This window comes from Trichechus manatus, unplaced genomic scaffold (genome assembly GCF_000243295.1).
Source record: "Trichechus manatus latirostris isolate Lorelei unplaced genomic scaffold, TriManLat1.0 scaffold00277, whole genome shotgun sequence".
Lineage (NCBI taxonomy): Eukaryota > Metazoa > Chordata > Mammalia > Sirenia > Trichechidae > Trichechus > Trichechus manatus.
Window position 1 is genome coordinate 1,912,916 of NW_004444213.1, and position 21,937 is coordinate 1,934,852.

The 21,937-nt window shown below is 53.4% G+C and overlaps 1 protein-coding gene across 1 annotated transcript in view; it reads right to left on the bottom strand.

Annotated features, from left to right (window-relative positions):
- The window catches only part of MROH2A (maestro heat like repeat family member 2A), a 50,447-nt gene that overhangs the window by 6,453 nt on the left and 22,057 nt on the right, over positions 1 to 21,937 (bottom strand). Inside the window, exons 17-36 of the mRNA XM_004390030.1 lie at positions 21,727 to 21,868; positions 20,758 to 20,810; positions 20,214 to 20,321; positions 18,429 to 18,548; positions 18,190 to 18,312; positions 15,856 to 16,008; positions 15,008 to 15,130; positions 13,877 to 13,956; positions 12,966 to 13,074; positions 11,894 to 11,989; positions 10,578 to 10,682; positions 8,921 to 9,044; positions 8,346 to 8,464; positions 7,458 to 7,610; positions 6,885 to 7,039; positions 5,356 to 5,515; positions 5,084 to 5,277; positions 4,636 to 4,773; positions 2,973 to 3,087; positions 204 to 350 (exon numbers count right to left, since the gene is read on the bottom strand). Of these exons, the coding sequence (XP_004390087.1) occupies positions 204 to 350; positions 2,973 to 3,087; positions 4,636 to 4,773; positions 5,084 to 5,277; positions 5,356 to 5,515; positions 6,885 to 7,039; positions 7,458 to 7,610; positions 8,346 to 8,464; positions 8,921 to 9,044; positions 10,578 to 10,682; positions 11,894 to 11,989; positions 12,966 to 13,074; positions 13,877 to 13,956; positions 15,008 to 15,130; positions 15,856 to 16,008; positions 18,190 to 18,312; positions 18,429 to 18,548; positions 20,214 to 20,321; positions 20,758 to 20,810; positions 21,727 to 21,868 (2,517 nt within the window). The remainder of the gene's footprint in view (positions 1 to 203; positions 351 to 2,972; positions 3,088 to 4,635; positions 4,774 to 5,083; positions 5,278 to 5,355; positions 5,516 to 6,884; positions 7,040 to 7,457; positions 7,611 to 8,345; positions 8,465 to 8,920; positions 9,045 to 10,577; positions 10,683 to 11,893; positions 11,990 to 12,965; positions 13,075 to 13,876; positions 13,957 to 15,007; positions 15,131 to 15,855; positions 16,009 to 18,189; positions 18,313 to 18,428; positions 18,549 to 20,213; positions 20,322 to 20,757; positions 20,811 to 21,726; positions 21,869 to 21,937) is intronic.

The window sequence follows — 21,937 nt, forward strand, 5'->3', positions numbered from 1 at the left end:
CCTGGCTCAGAAGATGAGGCCCCCACCACCCAGCTCCAGGGGGCTGCACCCCAGGGCCTGGCTCAGAAGATGAGGCCCCCACCGCCCAGCTCCAGGGGCTGCTCCCAGGGCCTGGCTCAGAAGATGAGGTCCCCACCGCCCAGCTCCAGGGGCTGCTCCCAGGGCCTGGGTCAGCATCAGGTGTGCCTGGGTCAGCGTGGTACCTTCTGCGGGGCGCCTAGGGCCATGTTGCCGAGGGCGCGCAGGGAGAGCACCCGCAGAGCCTCATCCTCCTGGTCCACGCCTCTCTCCAGCATGAACACCACGGGCTTCAGCAGTTTCTCCTGGTGCAGAACTGGGTCGCTCATGAACTGGAAAGGAGAACTTTTAAAGATTATCACCAGTAGAAGCCCATTTCTCAGCAAACGGTGGGGCATTCGATTAGATCCAATGCCTAGACCAACCCCACTGTGAGGAGGAGAACCAGCTCTGGCAAGTCACTTAACCTCTCCATGCCTCAGTTTCCTCTTCTGTAAAAATTCCCCAAACCGGTTGCCATGGAGTCAATTCTGACTCATGGCGACCCCGTGTGACAGAGTAGAAGTGTCCAAAGGGTTTTCTAGGCTGTCGTGCCGTATTTTAAATATTCTTCAGGATAAAGTCCAAGCTTAGCATGTGTTTAAAAATCATTTATCACCCAGCCCTATCTACTTCTAAAGCATTTAAATAACTTGTGTCTCAGAAGCTGAACCTAATTTTCCAAAAGTAATAGCGAGCTACCATTTTGGGAGTCCTCACCACGTGGCCTGGCAATGGATGCCGACCCCTTGGGGGACATTGTCTCATTTAATCCTCACTGAAACCCGGTAAAGTGGGTGCTGTTATCCCCAGCTGAGCAGATGTAGAGGTTGAAGCACAGGGAGTCTGAGAAACCAGCCCAGGCACTCGAATGCCAGCACCTGCTTCTTGCCCACTCTGCTAGAGTTGTAAAGCAGGCACACGAAAGGAGATAGTCCTGCGTGAGATAGCAAGCGAGCCTCTTCTTCCAACCATCCTCACAGTGTTTACAGAGGAGGTGAGATCAGAGGCTCCTGGGAGCGTGCATTGGGTTGGCCTGTGAAAGTTTCCCACATGAGTCTTTTGCTCTAGGACATGGGATGGGCAGGCGGTGGCCTGCCACTCATTTTCATGCAGCCTCCAAGCCAAAAATTATTGTCACTTTTTTTTTCTAACCCGCCATTCTGCCCTCCCCGTAGTCTCGGGCAACCACTAATCTTTTGTCTCAATGCATTTGCCTATTCTAGATATTTCATTCAGAATATGAAATAAGATTTTTCTTTCCAACCTGGGACTCCCACATGGAAGGCGAGGATTCTACCACTGAACTACTCGTGGCCCCTAGTTTTCGTTAGGGGCATTTAGTAAGGTATTTCATATCCTAGACATTTTCGTTAGGGCTATTTAATAAGATGCGGAGTCCTGGTGGGGCAGTGGTTAAGAGCTCAGCTGCTTACTGAAAGGGTGGCAGTTCGAATCCACCAGCCGCTCCCTGGAAACCCTATGGGCCAGTTCTACTCCGTCCTATAGGGTCACTATGAGTCCAAATCGACTCAGTGGCAGCGGGTTTGGTTTTTGGTATTTAATATTTCATACTGTAGATATTTCGTGGGATTATGCACCTTTTGTCCTTTTGGGTCTGACTTAGTTCACTCAGCATGACGTTTTCAAGGTTCACTCATGTTACAGCATGAATCATGCCTTCATTTCGCTTTGTGGCTGAGTGGTATTCCATTATATGTATATATCACATATTGCTTATGCATTCTTCTACTGAAGGCCACTTGGGTTGTTTCCACTGTGGGGCTATTGTGAATAACACTGCTATGAACATTCCCATACAAGTAGCTGTTTGAATCCCTGCTTTCACGTCTTTTGGGTATATACCTAGGAGCGGAATTGCTGGATCATATGGTAATTCTATGTTTCCCTTTTTTAGGAACTGCCACACTGTTTTCCAAAGTGGCTGTGCTATTTTATAATCCCACCGGGAATGGATGAGGGCTTTCCCTTTTTCTGATCATAGCCATCCTAGTGGGTGTGAAGCGGCACCTCATTGTGGTTTTGATTTGCATTTCCCTAGTAACTAACAACACTCAGCATCTTCTCATGTGCTTATTGGCCATTCATATGTCTTCTTTGGAAAAATGTCTAAGTCTTTTGCCCATTTTTAAATTGGGTTGTTAGTCTTTTGTTGTTTTACATTTTCAAATGATTGGTAAAACACCTAAAGGAGAATATTTCATGACACATGAAAATTGTATGAACTTTACATTTCGGTGCCATGAGCCACGCCCGTTGGTTTATGTATTGTCGGGGGCTGCTTTCAGGCTGCAAGTTGAGTTGAGCCATGGCAACAAAGACCGCATGGGCCACAAAATTGAAAATGTTTACTACCCGGACTTTTCCAGAAAAATGTGCTGACTCCAGCACTAGGCTGTTGTTTAGTTCCTATGGTGTACTGGGCACCATGCAGTCAATAAAAGTTCTAAAATTTTCTGGTCAATTCCCTCAGGATCCTATAAGTGCTCCAACTATACGAAGATAGCTGGACCCAAGTAGCCATCACACCCCTCCTGGCCTTCCTGCCTGGCAAAGCCCTGTTCACTGTTCATCATCCTTGCACCACGCCTTCCCCAGGCCTGGTTCCCAGAGAGCGTCCGAGGGGCCCCCTCCAGGATTTTCAGGTGTTGGCAGCACTTAACACATCACATACCCATTACTACTCCATTTCAGGCACAGCCTCACCCCCAGGTGAATCGTTCATGGGATGAATTAATGAAGGAAGGAAGGAAGGGAGGCATGAACACACAGATGAGGGAAGCCCACTTGCCCCCTTGACTCGGATGTCCCTCAGGATGGGGCACCTGCCCCTGACTGGGCCCTCCCAAGGTGCCCACGCCCACCCTGTGCCCGTCCCCCGCCAGGCGCCTCACTTCCACACACACCGCCGTGCTGCTAATGCGACAGCTCAGGACTTCGGCGTCCAGGCCCCTGAGCACCAGCTCCGACAGCCTCCGCCTGTGGCCTTCCATGTTCTGTAGGCACAGCCTGGGGGAGAGACGGGCAGCCGTGGGGCCGGGAGGCTCTCAGCCTCTGCCTGACCTTCACTAAGTGCCCAGCGACCGGCGGGGTGAGCATCCCGGACCTCTCCCTCCTCTCCCCAGGGGTTTGGTCAGGTTGTTGCGGAAGCAAGTACTTTCCACCTCCCTTTCATACGAGGGGACTAGGATGAGGGCCGCTCATGAGTGATCGAAAATAAAAAAGAAAACCAAAGCAGCTGCCGTCAAGTTGACTCCAACTCACGGTGACCCCAGGGTGACCCCCAGAACTCACTCCATAGGGTTATCTTTTACTTTATTTATTTTGATGCTGTTGTTGAGAATGTACACAGCAAAACATACACCAATTCAGCAGTTTCTACATGAACAATTCAGTGACATGTGATTACATTCTTCGAGTTTTGTAACCATTCTCACTGTCCTTCTCTGAGGTGTTCCTCCTCCATTAACATAAACTCACTGCCCCCTAAAGTTCCTGTCTAAGCTTTCGAGTTGCTGTTGTCAATTTGATCCCATATAGACAGTTCTTAAAAGAGCACAGCACTCAAGGCAGACATTCTTCACTAGTTAAGCTAAACTATTGTTTGATTTTAAGAAGACTTCGAGGGGATTTTTGATTTAAGATTTAAAGATTAATCTCAGGACAATAGTTCCAGCAGTTCATCCAGCCTCCATAGCTCCAGAAAGTCTGGAGGCCATGAGAATTTGAACTTCTGGTCTACATTTTCCCCCTTTTGGTCAGGATTCTTCTATAGACTCTTTAATGAAAATGTTCATTACTGCTAGCTGGGCACCATCCAGGTCTTCAGGTCTCATGGCAAAGGAGGCAGTTGTTCATGGAGGCAATTAACTACACATTCCATTTCCTCCCCCTCATCCTGATCCATAAGGTTTCCAATGACTGATTTTTTCAGAAGGAGATTTCCAGGCCTTTCTTCTGAGGCACTTTGGCTGGTCTCGAACAGTCAACTTTCAGTTATCCATTTGCACCACTCAGGGACTCCATGAGTGATTAGGACCAGAGAAATAACTCCCCATCCTGGCCCTGCTCAGAGGCCCCTGTGTGCTCTTGGGCAAGTACCTTCCTCTCTCTGAGGCTGTCTCTGTTTCCTGCTCTGAAACAGGAAGGGGTAGACTATAAGAGTTCCAGGGTGGTGCAAACATTTAAGTGCTCAGCTGCTAACCAAAGGTTGGAGATTTGAGTCCATCCAGAGGCGCCTCAAAAGAAAACCTGGTGATCTACTTCTGAAAAATCAGCATTGAAAACCCTGTGGAGTACGGTTCTACTCCGACACACATGGGGTTGCTGTGAGTCAAAGTCGACTCGACGGCAAGTGGAATTGGGATTTTCTTGTACAACGCTGCTGTCCTGGAGTCTGGAACGTGGGGCAGTTGCATGGAACGTGGAATAATATGGCAGTTCCCCAGAAGTGAGGGTTCAGCCGACACCTGGACTGTGCCCTTCACAGGGGAGGTCCCTTCCCTCCAGCAAGAAGTGCACATACCACCCCCACCTGTGAGAGTCTGGCCCACCTACCTGGCGAGCAGGCCCACGCCTTCCAGGAACGTCAAGCTGTTCTCCAGGAGGTTCCACACACCCTGCTCCTCCAGGCTGCACACCAGGTGCTCGTTGTTGACTCTCCTGAGCAAAAGCTGCATGGATCTGATGGTGATCCTGGAAGAAGGTGGGGGTATGATGCCTTGGTTCTCTGGTCTGTGAAATGGACTCACAATGCCTTCTGGGCCTCGCTCAAGGGGTGAAGGGGCAATCCTGTGAGAGGGGTCTGCAAAGCCCGATAACCCATGCCATGCTGGAAACGTAGGAGGCATCAGGAGTAAGCTCAGCTCCTGGAATCTCCTCCTCCCCACCAGGAGATAGCCCGTGCAGTCTAGTGGCTTCTAAGAGGCAGCCTGAGGGCGCGTCCTGCCGGGCCTGCTGATCGCACCCTGTGAGCCCCCTCTCACCCGCCCACCCTCAGGAGTACCTCTGCAGGTTGATCTCCTCGGGCAGGGTCCCTGCGTGCACTAGCCGCCATGTCTTCAGGATGGGGGGTGAAGCCTCTGGCCTGTGGCTGCTGCTGAGCTGCAGAAGAAGGGTGTAGACAAGGTCTGGGAGGAGGTCCGGGAGCTCGTCGTCCTGATCCATCTTCTCCACCAGGAGGTGGATGGTGCACAGGGTCTGGGGAGAGCAGGTTGCCAGCGTCGGGGCTCCGGCTCTATAGCCCCGAGGAGCCCCCAGCCAGCCCCTGACACTCACCATCAGAGGGTCCACTGCAGCCAGCCGCCAGATGTCAGCCTTGGAGGTGGCGTTTGCCCGGGGGCTGAACCTCGACTGGAGCCGGCCCATCAAGCCGTGGAGCATCGTCCTCGCGAAGGGCAGGTTCTCTGCCACAGCCTGCCACACCTCGGTCAGGTGGCTAATGAAGACACATAAAGGACTGTGGGTTTCTGGCCTCATGTCCTCTCAGTAAGAGCCCTTTTTGGCCTTCTGGCAGCCCTGGGAGTAGGGGGTGACCCCTGGAGTCTCAGGGAGGTGGAGCAACCTGCCTAATGATGATTAGAACTCAGGCTCCTGACTTCACACGGTGCAGGAGACCTGAGCTCCACGGTACTCCTGGGATGGCCATGGCCCCCTGGAAGCACCAGCCTCACTCATAGGTGACCTTGGAGATCCCCACCAGGCCTTCTGCCTGATGCCTTTACGGGTATGCCAAATAATAGTCTCCACGTATTAATGCCTGGTGCCAGGCAGCTTGCTTATGCCATTCGATACTCCCAACAGTCTGTAAAGACACGTTTTATCTCCGCTTCTCCATATTCTACAGAAGAGGAAACCAAAGCTTGCAGAAGTCAGGTAACTTGCACACTACAATTAGAAACAGCCTTCCCTAAAGGTTGGCAGTGTGAACCCACCCAGTGGCTCCATGGAAGAAGGACCTGGTGATCTGCTTTGGTAAATATAACAGCCAAGAAAACCGTACGGAGTAGTTCTACTCCGTAACACACAGGGTCGCCGTGAGTGGGAATCGATTCAATGGCAATAGGTTTTCCCTGATTCCCAAGCTGCTAACTGAAAGGTTGGCAGTTCGAATCCACCCAGAGGCACCTCAGAAGAAAGGCCTGGCAATCTACTTCTGAAAAACCAGCCACTGAAAACCCTAGGGTACACAGTTCCACACTGACACACATGGGGCCACCATGAGTTGAAGTCAGCTCCACGGCAACTGGTTGGTTCTGGTTTCTGCTGGAGGAAAACAAACTCAGCACCAGAGGGCGCCCAGGAGCTCTGTTCTCTGTTGGGGAGTGGTAGTGGGCTCTGTGGGCATGGCCCCAGAGGGGACAACCAGGACAACAGGAAAAGAAAAAAACAACCCATTGTTGTTGAGTACATTCCGACTCATAGCAACCCTATAGGACAGAGTAGAACTGCCACATAGGGTTTCCTAGGCTGGAATCTTTACAGGAGCTAACAGCCTCACCTTTCTCCCTGGCATCAGCGGGTGGGTTGAAATCACCGACCTTTTGGTTAGCAGCCGAGCGCTTAACCACTGCACCACCAGGACTTCGGGTCCATATTATGAAGCTGTACAAGTCATGGCTCTGGGTCATGGATCATTGGAGGTTGGTGTCCCCGGCAGGAGACACCGTAGAGGCGTGACTGACCACTTCAGGCCTGGACAAAGTACTATTTAAGGCCCCCATCTTTGGGGATGTGTCAATGGGAGTGAGTTTGGCCTGGCTTGGGTTCCACAGAAGGCTGTGGCCACTACAGCCCCAGCCACCCACCTCTCCATGGGCAGGGGCTGCCTCAGGAGTGACGTGAGGACGGTCTCCTGGTGGTAGTGTGCCAGCAGCAGGATGCCTTCAATGAGGAGGCGTCGCACCTCAAGGTGGTCCACCACCGGCAGGTGGGCCAAGATGGCACCCAGGATCTCGGCCACCTGCGGGGGGGCAGGGCATCACAGAGCCAGCCTGGGCCCACTGACCTCCTGCCTCACCCCAAGGACTCTTGCCCAACTGGACAATGGGATGGTTAAACCTCCAGCCCCCTCTCTAGTGTGTCCTTTGGTCTCTTCCTGGAACTAACTATTGGAGTTTCTGTGTGGGAGGTGGTGGGCTCTGGGAGAGAGGGCCGTGGGCCTCAAGCCTACCCTCCACTTACCCACCAGGTTACCTTCGACAAGTTTCTTTCTTGTTCTAGAACCCTTCTTCCTCCTCCTCCTCCTCAACAACCAGCGGCTTGGGGAGGCGTTCTCAGCCAGGGCAGGAGGGGCCCCACCCATCCTAGTCCGGAGCCTGGTCATCTGTCTGCACCAGGCAGCCCCACCCCGATGGCAGCCCTCGCTCTGGCTTCACCACCTTGTCCTCTAGCTCCTTGACCCGCATCTGAAGGAAGGTGCCTATCCAGGTGACGGAGGCCTTGTCATGCTGGAGGTCCATGGCCCCTATGTTCTCGCAGAGCTTCTGGATGAGAGACACCACCTCATCGCAGTTAAACTCCATGCACACCACCTAGAACAAGGTCCTCCCAGGGGTCGGCAACCAAAACCCAGGCCCCCTCCCATGCCCCAGCCTCCCTGTTCCAAGCCCACCTCACGGGCCCCACCTCTCCCACACAAACTTTCCCACAGCCCCCTCCTGGGCCCCAGCCCGTTTCTCAGGTCTGCCCAGGACATCACCCCTCTACTTCAAAGCCACCACTGCCGCCATCCCAGCCTCCTTGGCCTGGTGGTCTATGGACTACAATGTGCCCTACCTCACTGGCTGTTCCATCTCCTGCCCCCACCACCCCAGCCCCCACAGGAAGCTTCACCCCAAACGCTGCCTCCTCACTGTCCTGTCCTGGGGCCTGGTCCTGCCTCTCCACAAGCCCCCCCGGCCCCTGAGGCGGAAGTGGCCCGCCCCTATGAAGCCCCAGCCCTGCTGTTTGGGCAGCTCCAGGCACTTTCCCATACTATAGCCACCTAGTGGGCCCCTGTGCCAGTGTCTGGGGTGTCAGGTGGCATCCTCCATGCTCAGGGAGGAGAGAGGACAGCGGGGACTGCTAAGCACCTACTGGGTGCCAGGCACAGAGTGAGGCCTTACATGTGTCAGAATGTTTAAATACGGATGGCATGGAGTTGGGCCCTAGACCCTGGAGGCAGCGCCCCCTGCAGGAGGACGTGGGTGGTGCAGCCAGGCTGAGGCAGGTGACCAAAGGCACAGGGAGACCAGTCAACACCCCATACGACCTCCGCGGCTCATTACCTTGGCGATTCTGGAAGACGCAGAGAAAATCATCTCCTCATCCGAGCCCTTGAGGTCCTCCCTACATTTCATAAGCTCCTTCTCCTTGGAAGCGTCCCACAAGGAGCAGGTCTGGCTGGCTGTTGGGATATGATTGCAGACAGGATCAGTAAGGACAAAGGGCTTCGTGGCACCCTGGCTCCAGGGGCCTGGGCCACTCTTTGGTCTCTGGACGTCGCTTCCTTCCTCCACCTTCACACTCGTGGTTCCTGACACATGGGGGGCTGCTCCCTGCACCCCTCTACACAGCTCAGACTCTTGCTCCCATCAAGGCTCTCCCCTGACACCCTGCCAGCCACATCCTTGGTCTTTAGGTGCTCACCTCATCCCTGAATCCCCCGTGAGTCATGCTGACCAACGCACCCTCCTTCCGGATGCTTCCCGGCCTCTCCCACCCCACCCCCCGCTCTCTCCCCTGGTCACCCTTGTTCGTCCACACACTCAGCTGCACAAAGAGGCCACACTCCCCGCTGACAGGCCCATACCCACCTCCTCCCACCCAGTCCCAGGAGGCCGGTCCCAAGACCCCTCTTTACCGTGAAGGTCCAGCAGGCTGGACAGGACGTCAGTGGAGGCCACTCGGGTTCTTCGGTGGGGGTCACAGGTGCACGGGGCAATGAGTCCCACCAGGGTGCCAAACTGCCCCAGCTTCAGGGGAATCTGTGGGTGACAGGAGACCGCACCCTCACCGCCTCTGTCCACTCAGCACACCTGGTGCTGCCCGGAGCCAGGCAGCAGCATAAAGGGTGAACCCTGCTCTGCACACACCCCTCGGGGAATGGAAGGACGCTCCCATCCACCTCCCGCCCAAGCTTGCAGTCCCCCAAGCCTCACAGCTCGGGCCGGCGGCCGGCGGATCCCAAGAGCCCTGCTCAGGACTCAGCTGAGTCACCCCTTTGACCTCAGGTCCAATTTCTATGTCCAGGCGCTTGCCTTGTTCCTGTGACTGAGTCCTGGGCTCAAATCTGGGGCCCCTACTCCTTACCTAACCTCTCAGTCCCTCATTTTCCTCGTCTGTTAAGCAGAGGTAGTAAAGGCATCTCCTCTTTCAGGGAATGTTGTGAGAATTTAGTCAGAGAGTCCAGGTGGTACAAGCAGGGCTTGGCCTCAAAATTACCTCATTTTCTGGTGTCCCAGGACAGTGGTCCTGCCCCTCTGTGCTGGGCTGAGTAGTGTCCCTCTAAAATTCATGTCTAACCAGGAGCTCAGAATGGGACCTTATTTGGAAACAGGGTCTTTGCAGATGTCATTAGTTCAGATGAGGTCGTACTGAGTTGGGGTAGGCCTTTTATAAGAAGAGGAGAGAATACACAGAGACAGAGACAGAGAGAAGAAGGCCGCAGGAAGGCGGAGACAGAGGTCGGAGTGGTGGGTCTACCAGCCAAGGAACACCAAGGATTGCCGGCAACTACTAGAAGTTGGAGAAGTCCAGGAAGGAACCCCCTCTGAGCCTTCAGAGAGACCGTAGCCCTGCTGACACCTTAATTTCGGACTTCTAGCTCCTGGGACTGCGAGAGAATAAACGTCTATTGTTTTCAGCCACCCAGTGTGGTGACTTGTCGCGGCAGCCACAGGAAGCTCATACGCTCACCTTGTTCTCACCATTCACCAGCCCTGGGACCTGCTGCCGTCCCTGCACCCCAGCCCTGGGACACGGATCCTCCCCCTGCCAACAGGTGTCCCTGAGGACAAGGCAATCAGAGGGTGTGGAGCCAACAAATGTAGAAAAAGAGACCCATTAAGCTGCGTCAGGCACAGCCAATCAATCAAAACATTATACTGTCTTTCTAGATTTTGTGATGTTCGTGTCAAACTGTGCAAAATTTGTAATTTTGCAACCATTTCTTTTCTCGTTCTAAGCAAACATTCCCTTCCCTAACCAGTATTGTATTCCTGATTGTGTACCATTTTCCTTAAAGAGGGCCCTCACCACTCACGGTATGAGCCCACAAACCCTGGGTCCACGCTGAGGTCTGGCCCCAGTGCAGTCCAGGCCCTCCCTCACCCACCCCGGACCCGTGGCTAGCTCATTGCAGCCCCCTTTGGCCCTTCCCCAAAGAGGCGGCCTCTTCCCGAGGGACTCCACAGGGGGAAGGACTCGATTTCACGTGTCCACTCTTCTCACTGACAGAGGGAAATTCCCCGGCGGGTGTCCAAGTGGCCAGCTGAGAGGCTGGGCGTGCCCCGACTCACGCAGACGCCCACGCTCTGGACGTAGATCTGCAGGAGACGAAGATGGAGATTCATGGCCTTCTCCCGCTCCCATTCTTTCTCCGACAAGATCCATTTTTCCAGGAGCTGTGGGTAGAGCCCAGAACACAGGATGGGGTGGGGAGCATTGAAGTCCTGATGCCGGCCCTTTCCCGGCCGGCAATTGCCCTCCATGCCCCTCCCCTTCAGGGTCCGACTTTCAGTGCTTCTCTGTGGTTCTAGACACTCTGGTTTCTCTCAAGGCCCCACCCAGTAAGGGAGAGGAGGCTGTGGGCAGAGAGAGAGTGTCCCCAGCCTCCTCACCAGTGTGTACTTGGCTGCTGTGCTTGGCCTTGCTCAGAATGTCTGCCTGCACATGAAGGCCCGGGAGCTCAGTGGCCCTGCCTTCCAGATGGCCCTAAGGGGTTGTTCTAATATGTGACAAAGTTCATTTCAGAACAAAGACCAGTGCTGAGTGTAAAGAAGCTCATGTCTTCATGATACAGGGTCAGTTCATCAAGAGGACATAACAATCCTAAATGTTTATGTGCCCAATAACAGAGCTTAATACATAAAGCAAAAACTGATAGAACTGAAAGGAGAAATAAACAAATGTACAACTAGAGTCAGAGATTTCAATACCTCTCTCTCAATAATAGAACAAGAAGACAGAAAATCAATAAGGATATTTAAAAAACTTTATTTTTCAAGTTCACACAGAATGTTTACCAAGATAGACCATATCTAGGCAACAAAATGAGTCTCAATAAATTTAAAAGGATTCAAAATATACAAAGTATGTTCTTAGATCACAAAGAAGTTAAATTAGAAACAAAAATCAGAAGTATTTCTGTAATATCTCCCAAATGTCTGTAAACTTCTAAATGACCTATATGTCAAAATAGAAATCAAAAGGGTCCTAATCCTATAAGTGGTGTCCTATAGAAGAAGAGACACCCAGAGAGACAGACAGAGAGACAGACAGAGAGAAGACAGTCCTGTGACGATGACAGCACAGATCGGAGTTACGCTGCAGCTGCAAACGAAGCAATGCCTGGGCCACCAGAAGCAGAAAGAGGCAAGAAAGGATCTTCCCCTAGAAACTTCCAAGAGAGGATGGGCCTGCCAACACCCTGAATTCAGATTCCTAGCCTCCAGAACTGTGAGAGAATAAATTTCTATTCTTATTGGTTACCCGGTTTGTGGTAATTTGTCACAGCAGTCTTAGGAAACTAATACAGACCAAAAAAGCTGGGCCCTCAGATGAGGTTCTGGGACGGGGTGGCAGAGAGGTCCTGGCCCACAGCGAGGCTACTCACGTGCACCATCTCCTGCAGGCCCTTGGGGTCCAGCTGCCGTTGCATGAGGCCCTCCATGAGCTGCGCCAGGGCAATCATGGCATTTGTGTACAGGATCTGCCGCCAAGAGAGGAGAAGGCTGGACAGCAGTGACTCTGTGGGCTCCACCAGACTCAGAGATATGAAGTGGTCTGATAGTCACCCATTAACGTCTGCTTGGAGCTGAGGCCTTTACAATCTTTACACTGGTACTTCTCATGCGAAGGACAAGGCCATCTTTCAAGAAGAACCATTTTACAAAGGAAGGGCTTGCCCAGTTCTCCTGACTCCTTATCCAGTGCCAGGCCCTCGAGGCAGAGATGGCTAGTTGTCCACAAAAGACGTGTCCTCTTCTTCCACAGTGTTGGTGGGTAATAGCCATCTAGTCAGGGACTACATTTCCCAGCACCCCTTGCATCTGGCTGGGGCCATGTGACTAAGTTCTGGCCAATAGGAGGTCGGCAAATTGGCTTGTAAATCCCCCATACTGTTTCTCTTCCCCCATCTCCAGGTTGGATATCAACACCCACAGTGACCACTGAAGATGGTGGAGCCTCTATCAATATCAACCTGGATTTCTGTGTAAAGCAGCTCCACCTCTCACCCCGCCCACTGCCAATTGGACTTAACCTGAATGAGAAATACTTTTATTTTGTTAAACCACTGAGATTTCTGGGTTTACCTGTTACAACAGTTAGTATTACCTTGTTAGGTGTCTTTGAATCGATCCCAACTTATAGTGACCCTATAGGACAGAGTAGAACTGCCCCATAGGGTTTTCTTGGCTGTAATCTTTATAGGAGCAGATTGCCAGGTCTCTTCTCCCACAGAGCGGCTGGTGGGTTTGAACTGCTAACCTTTCGGTTAGCAGCCAAGTACGTTAACCATTGTGCCACCGGGGCTCCTAGTATTACCCTATGCTTACTAATAGATCCCTACACACTTTGCTGCCTCCAACCACTAGTGGTTCACGAAGATGAACTCTCACATGGTCCATCTGAGTGTAAACTTCCAGGTCCTGACCCAGAAAATGGGGTGGCCCAGAGGGACCTACCTTCATGGAATCATTGTCCTCTCCTGGGGGCTGAAGAGAAATTACAGAATGTAGACTGATATCCATCAGCTCGCTGTTTTCCTCCACAGAGTAGAAAGGCTTCAGTTTGCTGGGGAGAGAGGCAGTGAAGAGAAGTGGTCAGTGGGGAGCTGACCCACTGCCCGGTCCAGGCGCCAAGGCAGGTCACAGAAGGAGGGAGGGGCCCGGGGTTCAGGCATGCCTCCCTCCCCAGGGGCCCTGGCTCTGCCTAGCCACCAGCAGTGACTGTGTCTGTGATTGAGAGGGAAACCCAGGGGCCCAAAGCCACCTCTCCTACTTGCTCTTGCTATGAGCCTGTTATGTCTGCTCAGGAATACTCCAGTGCTCCCCCCTGGCCAGAACTGAGGGACACTTGCCCTCCCAGGCTGGTCCTGTTGTTGTTGCTACATGACTTCAGGTCGATTCCAACTCATAGTGACCCCATGTGCCAGAGCAGAACTGCCCCAAAGGGTTTCCTAGGCTGTAATCCTTGCGAGAGAAGATTGCCAGGCCTTTCTCCCACAGAGCCAAAGGTGGGTTCGAACCACCAATCTTTCGGTTAGCAGCTGAGTGCTTGACCACTGCACCACCAGGGCTCCTTAGGCTGGCCTTAGCCCAAGAGTTTTCAAAGTGTGGTCCCTGGACCAGGGGCATCTGTATCACCGTGAAGCTTGAAGTATTGCTGAGAATTATCTGTGAGAACTGGGAGAAGCAGACCCCCATCTTCTCTGCTTGCTCAGTTCCCAGGGTAGGGGTGGAGGTTGCAGCCCAAGACCCCTGCTACAGAGGCAGGGGAGCGCAAAGAGGTGCAAACCCTGGGGAGCACAAGGGAAGGTCTCGGCTTCGCCTCTGTCCCAGGAGACCCTGGGGACATGGGCAGGAGCACGGCTCACCTCAGGTGCGCGAGGGCATCCATGGCCGTGGTCCGCACAGGAGAAACCAGGCTGTCAGCCGGCTCAGCCTTGAGGATGGCCTGCCATACACGAGCAGGCCATGAGCTGCTGGCTGCCCAGAGGGCCTGGCAAGGGGTGGGCTCTGGCCAACGGTGACCGTAACGGTGGCAGTACTCCCTGATGTTAGTGCCGGGGGACCTGACCTCTTATAAAGTGCTCTACATCCCTGTTTCTGTTGTTCATTTTCCAACCACTTGACATCTTAAGGAAGGCAGCAGATTTAGTGTAAAGAGCAGAGCTCAAGATGGACCTGACTTCCTGCCCAGGTCTTACATGCTGCATGTCCTTGGGTGAATCATGCCCCCTGCCTGCACCCGAGTCCCTTCTCTGTAAAGTAGGGACTGAGTGGATTGTTTCCCGGAGCTGTGTGTGAAATTACACTTGTGTAGCTCCCAAGTCTGAGTGGGAGCAGATAAATGTTGGTGTCCTTCCCAGCACCTTCTGTTCTGCCTGCTCTCACATCCCTCAGGGACTCTTTCCAAAGCAGCTCAAGCAGTGTCCCGAGAACCCAAGGCATTAGCAATGATACCTAGTGGTGGTGACAGTGGAAGGGGGTGTGGGGAGGAAGGACTCTGGCGACCCCACAAACTCCATCAGCCCTCGTCACCAAATTCTTGCCTTTGGACGGTTGGCATTTTTCCATTTTTCTAGATCTTACCAAACTTCTATGCAAATGTGGCTCAAGGTCTTGCTTCCAGCAGATCATGGACCCTAAGCCCCTCCCGTGGAGAACGCTGGGCCCTGGCTGGGCTGACCCAGGGCCCGTTTGTGTACCAGCCCCTGAGCGGCCACCCAAGGCACCACAGGGCCCAAGAGGGCCGGGGTCTTCAGCCCTGGTTTCTAAAACATTTCTTGGCTGTGAAACCTTCCATCAGATACAAAAATTGCACTTGGAACTCCTACAGTTACATCAAAGCAGAACTGAGATGGGGGGCACTTCAGAGACCCCCACAGCCTCTGTCTCCCTGGCTCCCTCGGGCACTCTGGAAGCTTCTGCCCTGGGGGAAACCAGTCAGCGGAGAGTTAGACCCTCAAACCACCTAGGGCCCAGGGAGCCCCCGACCCGCTCACCGTTATAATGCCAGTAACGGTGGCCTTTTGGGCAAATTGAAAGTCCTCCAGGTACTCGATGCTTTTGATGGCGTCAGTGACCTGCATAATGCTCTTCATAAAGGCCAGTTTGAGGGAGATGTCCTGTGCCCAGACCCAGCAAGCGGGAAGAGAGAGAAGAGCATGTTTGTGAGCAGCCCCCCAAGAACCAGCACCAGCACCCCAGTCCTCAGAAAGGAGAGCTCCTCCTCTGCCTGGAGAAGGGGTTCAACGTCGCAGCGCCCTGAGAGGCAACAGCCTCATCCGTGCTTCACTGCACCGACTGTGCATCTGCCTCCGGCTAGGGCTGGCCAGGGCACTGCACCTCCCCGGTAACCCGGGGCAGAAGCACGGAGCCCCGAGTATCCCCAGAGAGGCAGATCACTTATCGAAATAAGATAATTGTTGCTTTATTCTCTGTGTCTCCTCCTCCCCGCCTTTCCAAGAAAATAGCCCAGTTCTTTGCATCTCTTTGAAGACAACCCCACTCCTTGTCCCTCAGGAAAGGGGCAGGTGTCAGGGAGGGCGGAGGAAAGGAAAGGCAGACTCCATGGGCTGGGAAGAGGCAGGCTCATCCTGTGACTCCTGGGGGCCCAGGGTGCAGCATCAGGGGAGAGGCTGCCCCCCTACCCTCGCTTTGCTCCAAAGCAGCAGAGAACAGCCCAGACCGGGGCAATGGGCTTCCGCAATATTGGGCGTCGGGTAAGACCCCTGGATGTCTCCTGGTGGGATGGGGATGCTCCGACAGTGACAGAGGGCGGTGCTCCCCAGCCTGGCTCAGAGGCCATCCCCTGTGTACACTGGTGGGGCCTACGGGGCCCCGGGGGTACCTGGCAGCTGCTGGAGTAGTGGTGGATGATCTTCGCGGTGATGGGGGTGTCCACGTGGGCGAGGAGCATCTGTGGGTGGCAGTAGGCGGCCACACAACTGTATGTGACCATGAGGGCGCTCTTCACTATCTCCCGCCTCCAGGGGTGGTCTTTCTGCGGGGCAACGAGGACAGAAGAACCACTGGGGGAGGTGGGGTCTCCGCTCAGCTTGTCTGCTGGGAGAGAGCGGGGGCACCCCAGCTGCACACAGGGCAGCCCCTAGCCACAGGGCCAACCTGAAGGTGCTTCAACCGACTGCTTTCTGAGTGACCAATGCAGTCATTCATTCATTCATTCATTCATTCGACTCGTCTTCACTGATCAACAACTACACACCAGACACTGGGCGAACGGTGGAGAACAAGACAGACCAGGGCCCCCGCTCACGGAGGCTACAGTCTAGTGATAGATGCCCAAACAGTTGTCACTGAGTCAGCCCTGACTCATGATGATCCCACGTGTGTCAGAACTGCGCTGCGTAGCATTTTCAGTGGTTGATTTTTCGGAAGTAAATCACTAGGCCTTTCTTCCAAGGCACTTCTGGATGGTCTCAACTGCCAACCTTTCTGTTAGCAGCCGAGGGCGTTAACCATTTGCATCACCCAGGGACTCCAGCAATAGATGCCAGAACCACCCATGGCTGTGAGTAGACGGTGTGTGTTGACACCCTACGCAGAGGCCACCTGTTTGCTCCTTCACACCTTCACCTGCCAGGCATCTGCTGGGTCAGTGCTTTCCCAGTGCCAGGAGTCCCATGGGAACAGACAGCCTCAGCCTGCTCTCCTAGTGTCCACACCCTCTGACCAAGCCCAACCTCCAAGTGGGAGGAAATGCTGGAGGTCACCGAAGCCACCCTGGACGGGGGCAGGAGCAGCCAGGCCCTGCCAGGCCTAGACTGGAGACCCAGGCCTCGGGCCTTGCTCTCTGCTCAGTTCTCTCCATCCAAACTACTAGACCCCAGGGCAAGGGGCCAAGGTCAAGGCCAAAGCCTGAGGCCCTGGTGAGTCCATAAGGTGTCCCACTAGGGGCTCAGCCAGTCTGTTGGACCATCCCCTGGGCATGGGCAGCCTGGGTTCAAATCCCAGCCTCCCCACCCACCCCCCGCGTGCCTTTGGACAAGCTTCAGCATTGTCATTGCTAAAGCAGTGGGCATTATAGCCCCTCCGTCCTAGCACCGTTGATGCGCTGAGCGGCTCTCCTGGCGTATGGAAGGTTCACTGCATGCTGCCAAAGCCCCTTCTCCAGCTCTGAGGGTCTGACACAGCAGCCTGGGTGGGGCCTGGGATCCCGCCCTCCATGCAGGACACCCAGGTTCCATTCCTGGTCAATGCACCTCATGCACAGCCACCACCCATCAGTCAGTGGAGGCTTGCATGTTGCTACGATGCCGAACAGGTTTCAACAGAGCTTCCAGACCAAGACAGACTAGGAAGAAAGCCCTGGCAAGCTACTTCCAAAAAATAGCCAGTGAAAACCTTATGGATCACAATGGTCTGATTCGAACCCAAGCATGGGAACCGCACAGGACTGGGCCGCATCTCATTCCGCTGTGCCTGGGGTCACTATGAGTCGGGCGCTGACTAGACCACAGCTCACAACAACGGCGACAACCAGCACCCAGGATGCCCAGCGGCTGGTCTGAGGGGCCCAGTGAGCAGTGAGGGGCTGGGAACCCTTTGCAACATCTGGATCGTGAGAAGACCCACCTGTATTCTTTAGATTACCCAACAGCAAAAGCGGTCATGCTACTTCAGGGGAAGCCTTGGATCTCAGTCATTTTGGTGATGGGAGACTCGGAGGGGAGTTTCTTATGGAAATCTAGTAATAGCTCTGGCTGGGTGCTGCTATGGATTGAATTGTGTCTCATGCAAAATGTGCATTGGAATCCTAACCCCAATACCTGTGGATGTAATCCTGTTTGAGAACAGGTCATTCTTTGCTGTGTTCATTAGATCATACCTGAGTAGGGTGGGTTCTAAACCTCATCACTTCTGAGTTATAAAAAGAACAGATTAGACAGAGAGACACACACACAGGGAAGACGAACACCATGTGAAGATCATCTACAAGCAAGGAACCAGAGGGCGCCCAGGTTCACCGACAAGGAAGAAGTGCACACGGCTCAGGCCCTGACTGGGACATCTAGCCTCCGGACCTGTGAGAACATCAAAGTCTGTTCTTTAAGGCCACCCACTGTGGCGTTCGCGTTACAGCAGCACTTAGGTGGCAAGGACTGGTGCTGAGGACTCTTCCAAGAGACCCCGGAGACCTGGCTATTGGAACCAGGGGTCTTACCCGCCAAGCCCCGATCTGCCAGGACTGCTCTGATTCCTGGATCCGCTCCTCAAAGTCGTGCAGCACGTTCAACACCGTCTTCACCTGGCCCCGGGCACACAGGCCAAAGCACAGGATGACCCCCTGCAGGAGACCAGCCAGCCAGGGTGAGGGCAGTGGGCCGGGGGAGCGCCCGCTTGCACTCACTCACACACACACACACACATACACAGGCCCATGCCCCCCAGGCCGGCCCGCACCTCCCGGTCAAAGTCGTTGCTGTAGTCTGTCTTATACAGCAGCTCCAACAGCAGCACCTCCACCTTGTCGGCCTCCAGGCCCGTGGCCAGGGTGAAGCCCAAAGCCCGGTACAGAAAGGCCTGGAGAGGCAGACAGAGAAAGAAACGGCCCGTCAGGCCTTTCCGCTCCCGCCCGTGGGGTCACTGCCGTGGGACTTCGCTACATACTCCTCTAGGTTTTCCAAAAAATGCACGAATATCTTTGCTTTTTGTATGTTCTTTAAAATAAGTGTTCACGTTATTCTGAAGGGTCAGACCATATATGACCATGCATGTTATAAATTTTAATTGTTGTTCTTGTTGCAGCTGTCAAGGCAGCCCCCAACTCATGGTGACCACAGGCACAACGGACCGTTGTGATCCACAGGGTTTTCATAGGTTACTTTTCAGAAGTGGATCTCCAGGCCTTTCTTCCTAGTCCATCTTAGTCTGGAAGCTCTGTTGAAATCTGTTCAGCATCATGGCAACATGCAGGCCCCCATGACAGATGGGTGGTGGCTGTGCATGCGATGCATTGGCCCGGAATTGAACTTGAGTCTCCCTCACAGAAGGCGAGAATTCTAACACTGAATCACCACTGTTCCCATAAACTTTAATAAAACACAAACAAACGAAAAACAACCCATTGCCGCCAAGTTGATTCTGACTCATAGCAACCCTACAGGATAGAGTAGAACTGCACCACAGGGTTTCCAAGGCTGAAAAGCTTTACAGAAGCTGACTGCCACATCTTTCTCCTGCGGAGACGCTGGTGGGTTTGAGAACTTAACCACTGCGCCAAAGTAGAACAAATTTACACTCCCACCAACAAATCTAAGAGCACCCATTTTCCCACATACTCACCAACATAGTGTCTTACCAAGGAGAGCTGGAACATTCTCCTTGCAATTTGTGTTTCTTTAATCATTAGTCATGTTGATCATCTTTTTATATTTTAATGATCCATTTGAGCTCTTAGAATTTCTGTCTATATTCCTTCCCCATTTTCTGTTGGGTTATTTCTCCTTTTATTTTATGTTTTTTATTTGTAATAACTGTATGTTCAGAAAAATAATAAGAGCCAGCGTGTGTCATCTCATTTAATCCTCATCACAAGTCTATAAGGTAAATACTACTACTGTATTTAGAGGTGAGGAAAATAAGGTATAAGGAGGTGACACAACCAGGAAGCGGTAGGACCTGGATTGAAAACTGTGTAGTCATATTCCAAGGCCCTGGTGGTGCAGTGGTTAAGTGTTCAGCTACTAATCAACAGGTCGGCAGTTCAAATCCGCCAGTCGCTCCTTGGAAATCCTATGGGGCAGTTCTACTCTGTCCTATAGGGTCGCTGTGAGTCAGAATTGACTTGATGGCAACGGGTTTGGTTTTTGGGGGGGTTTAGTCATATTCCGGGGCTCATCTTCTTGATGATAGCATATCAGAAGCCTCAACTAGTAAGCCATTCTCAGGGATACATTTTGCCCAGCATCTGTTATGTGAGCAATAAGTAAATGTTTAGCTTGAGCCACTGTGTTTCCGGGACTCTGTTACAGCAGTTTAGCTTATACCCTGACTTAGGAAGACTTGCTCTATTCAATTTTTTTAATTATAAAAATATCCTACTATAAAAGTATTAGAAGACAATATAGTAGACCATCCACCTCTCCTTGAGGACCCCGTCGACAGTCACAAACCACGTGACCCTGTCTGCTCTGTTCCCCCCAGAGTCCTCCCCCATCCCAACTCTCCTGCCCCGTGGGGATGCACCTTCTCTAGGGAGGGGCTGTCAAAGCTCTCAATCTGGTTGTTCAGCTCCTTGCTCAGGCGCAGGCTCCAGCTGGACCCCCGAGTCTTCTTGATAGAGTTTCTCAGAAACTGAGGGTGGTGGGGAGCAGAGATGTCAGTGGGTGGAACCAAGGGTGCTGGGATGTTGCGTGACTTTGAGTAGTGGCTTGCCCCTCTGGACCATTCCCCAGTCTCTAGATCACCCGATCCATAAAGCCCCAGTCTGTGCTGTGTGTTCTGCAGGTCTGGGGGGTGGCTGTGGCTTTGGGGGCTGGAAGGAGGGGTGTCTGCTAACTGCTGCTTTTTGGAGTGCTCATCTCCCCAGGGTGGAAGGTGCTCCTCATTCTCCCCACTGATAGATACAGCTATGGACGTGCTTGGTACTCCCCAGTCTTCTCCGACAGAAGGAGAGCATATCCTTTAGAGGCTCCTAACCTTCCTACATGCCAACCTCGCCAAATGCTCACCCATCTTTGCCCCATTTCCTCCTCAAACCCAGCCTCAGCAGCCACAATCACCTCCTTACCTGAATTAGCTTGTCTTCCCAGGTCTTCTGATTCCAAGTGAATTCAGTGTGTTCTGCAGAAAGAAAGGCACCACACTCTGCTTTCTCCTGCTGCCCACCTCGGGGTCTGCCTCCCAGCCTGGCATCCGAGGCCCCCCATGGATGGGCCCATCATACATAGCATTTCCCTCCCCACCTTCCCCACCGGCTTGGCCAATCCCCAAGACAAACATAGGCTTCATGGGTCCACCTGAGCCTCAGATCCTGCATGTTGGTATGGAAGGGATGGTTGGCTTGGAGTGGTTGGTTGACAGGGAGGGGATGGTTGGCTTAGAGGGGATGGTTGGTGTGGAATAGATGATTGGTGTTGAGGGGATGGTTGGCATAGAGGGGACGGTTGGCGTGGAGTGGATCGTTGGTGTGGAGGGAATGGATGGCATGGAGTGGATGGATGGTGAGGAGGGGGGTTGGTGTGGAAGGGATGGATGGCATGGAGGGGATGGTTGGTGTGGAGTGGATGGATGGTGTGGGCGGGATGGATAGCGTGGAGTGGATGTTTGGTGTGGAGGGAATGTTTGGTGTGGAGGGGATGGTTGGTGTGGAGTGAATGGATGGTGTGGAGGAGATGGTTGATGTGGAGTGGATGGATGGTGTGGAGAAGATGGTTGGCGTGGAGTGGATGTTTGGAGTGGAGAGGATGGTTGGCGTGGAGTGGATGTTTGGTGTGGAAGGGATGATTGGCGTGAAGTGGATGGATGGCACAGAGTGGATGAATTTTGTGGAGGGGATGGTTGGTGTGGAGGGAATGGTTGGTATGGAGTGGATGGATGGTATAGAGTGGATGGCTGACATGGAGGGAATGGTTGGCATGGAGTGGATGGATGGTGTAGAGGGGATGGATGGCATAGACTGGATGGTTGGCATGTGGTCGATGGTGGAGAGGATGGCTGACATGGGATAGTTGGCTCAAGTGCACCCCGGGTACCTCACCTTCCAGGTACTGAACCAGCAGCGGGATCTCTAGCTCCCACATGTCGGCCATGGAGGGAGCGATGCTCTGGCTCAGGGTCTGCAGGAGGTTGAGCATGGCGATCCCGCGGCCCTCGCCCTTGTAGGGGGATGACATCAGCACCTGGTGGGGCACCAAGGCTCAAGTAGGGTCTTGCCCAGGCACCTCACTCCTTGACTCAGAGCCTCACTG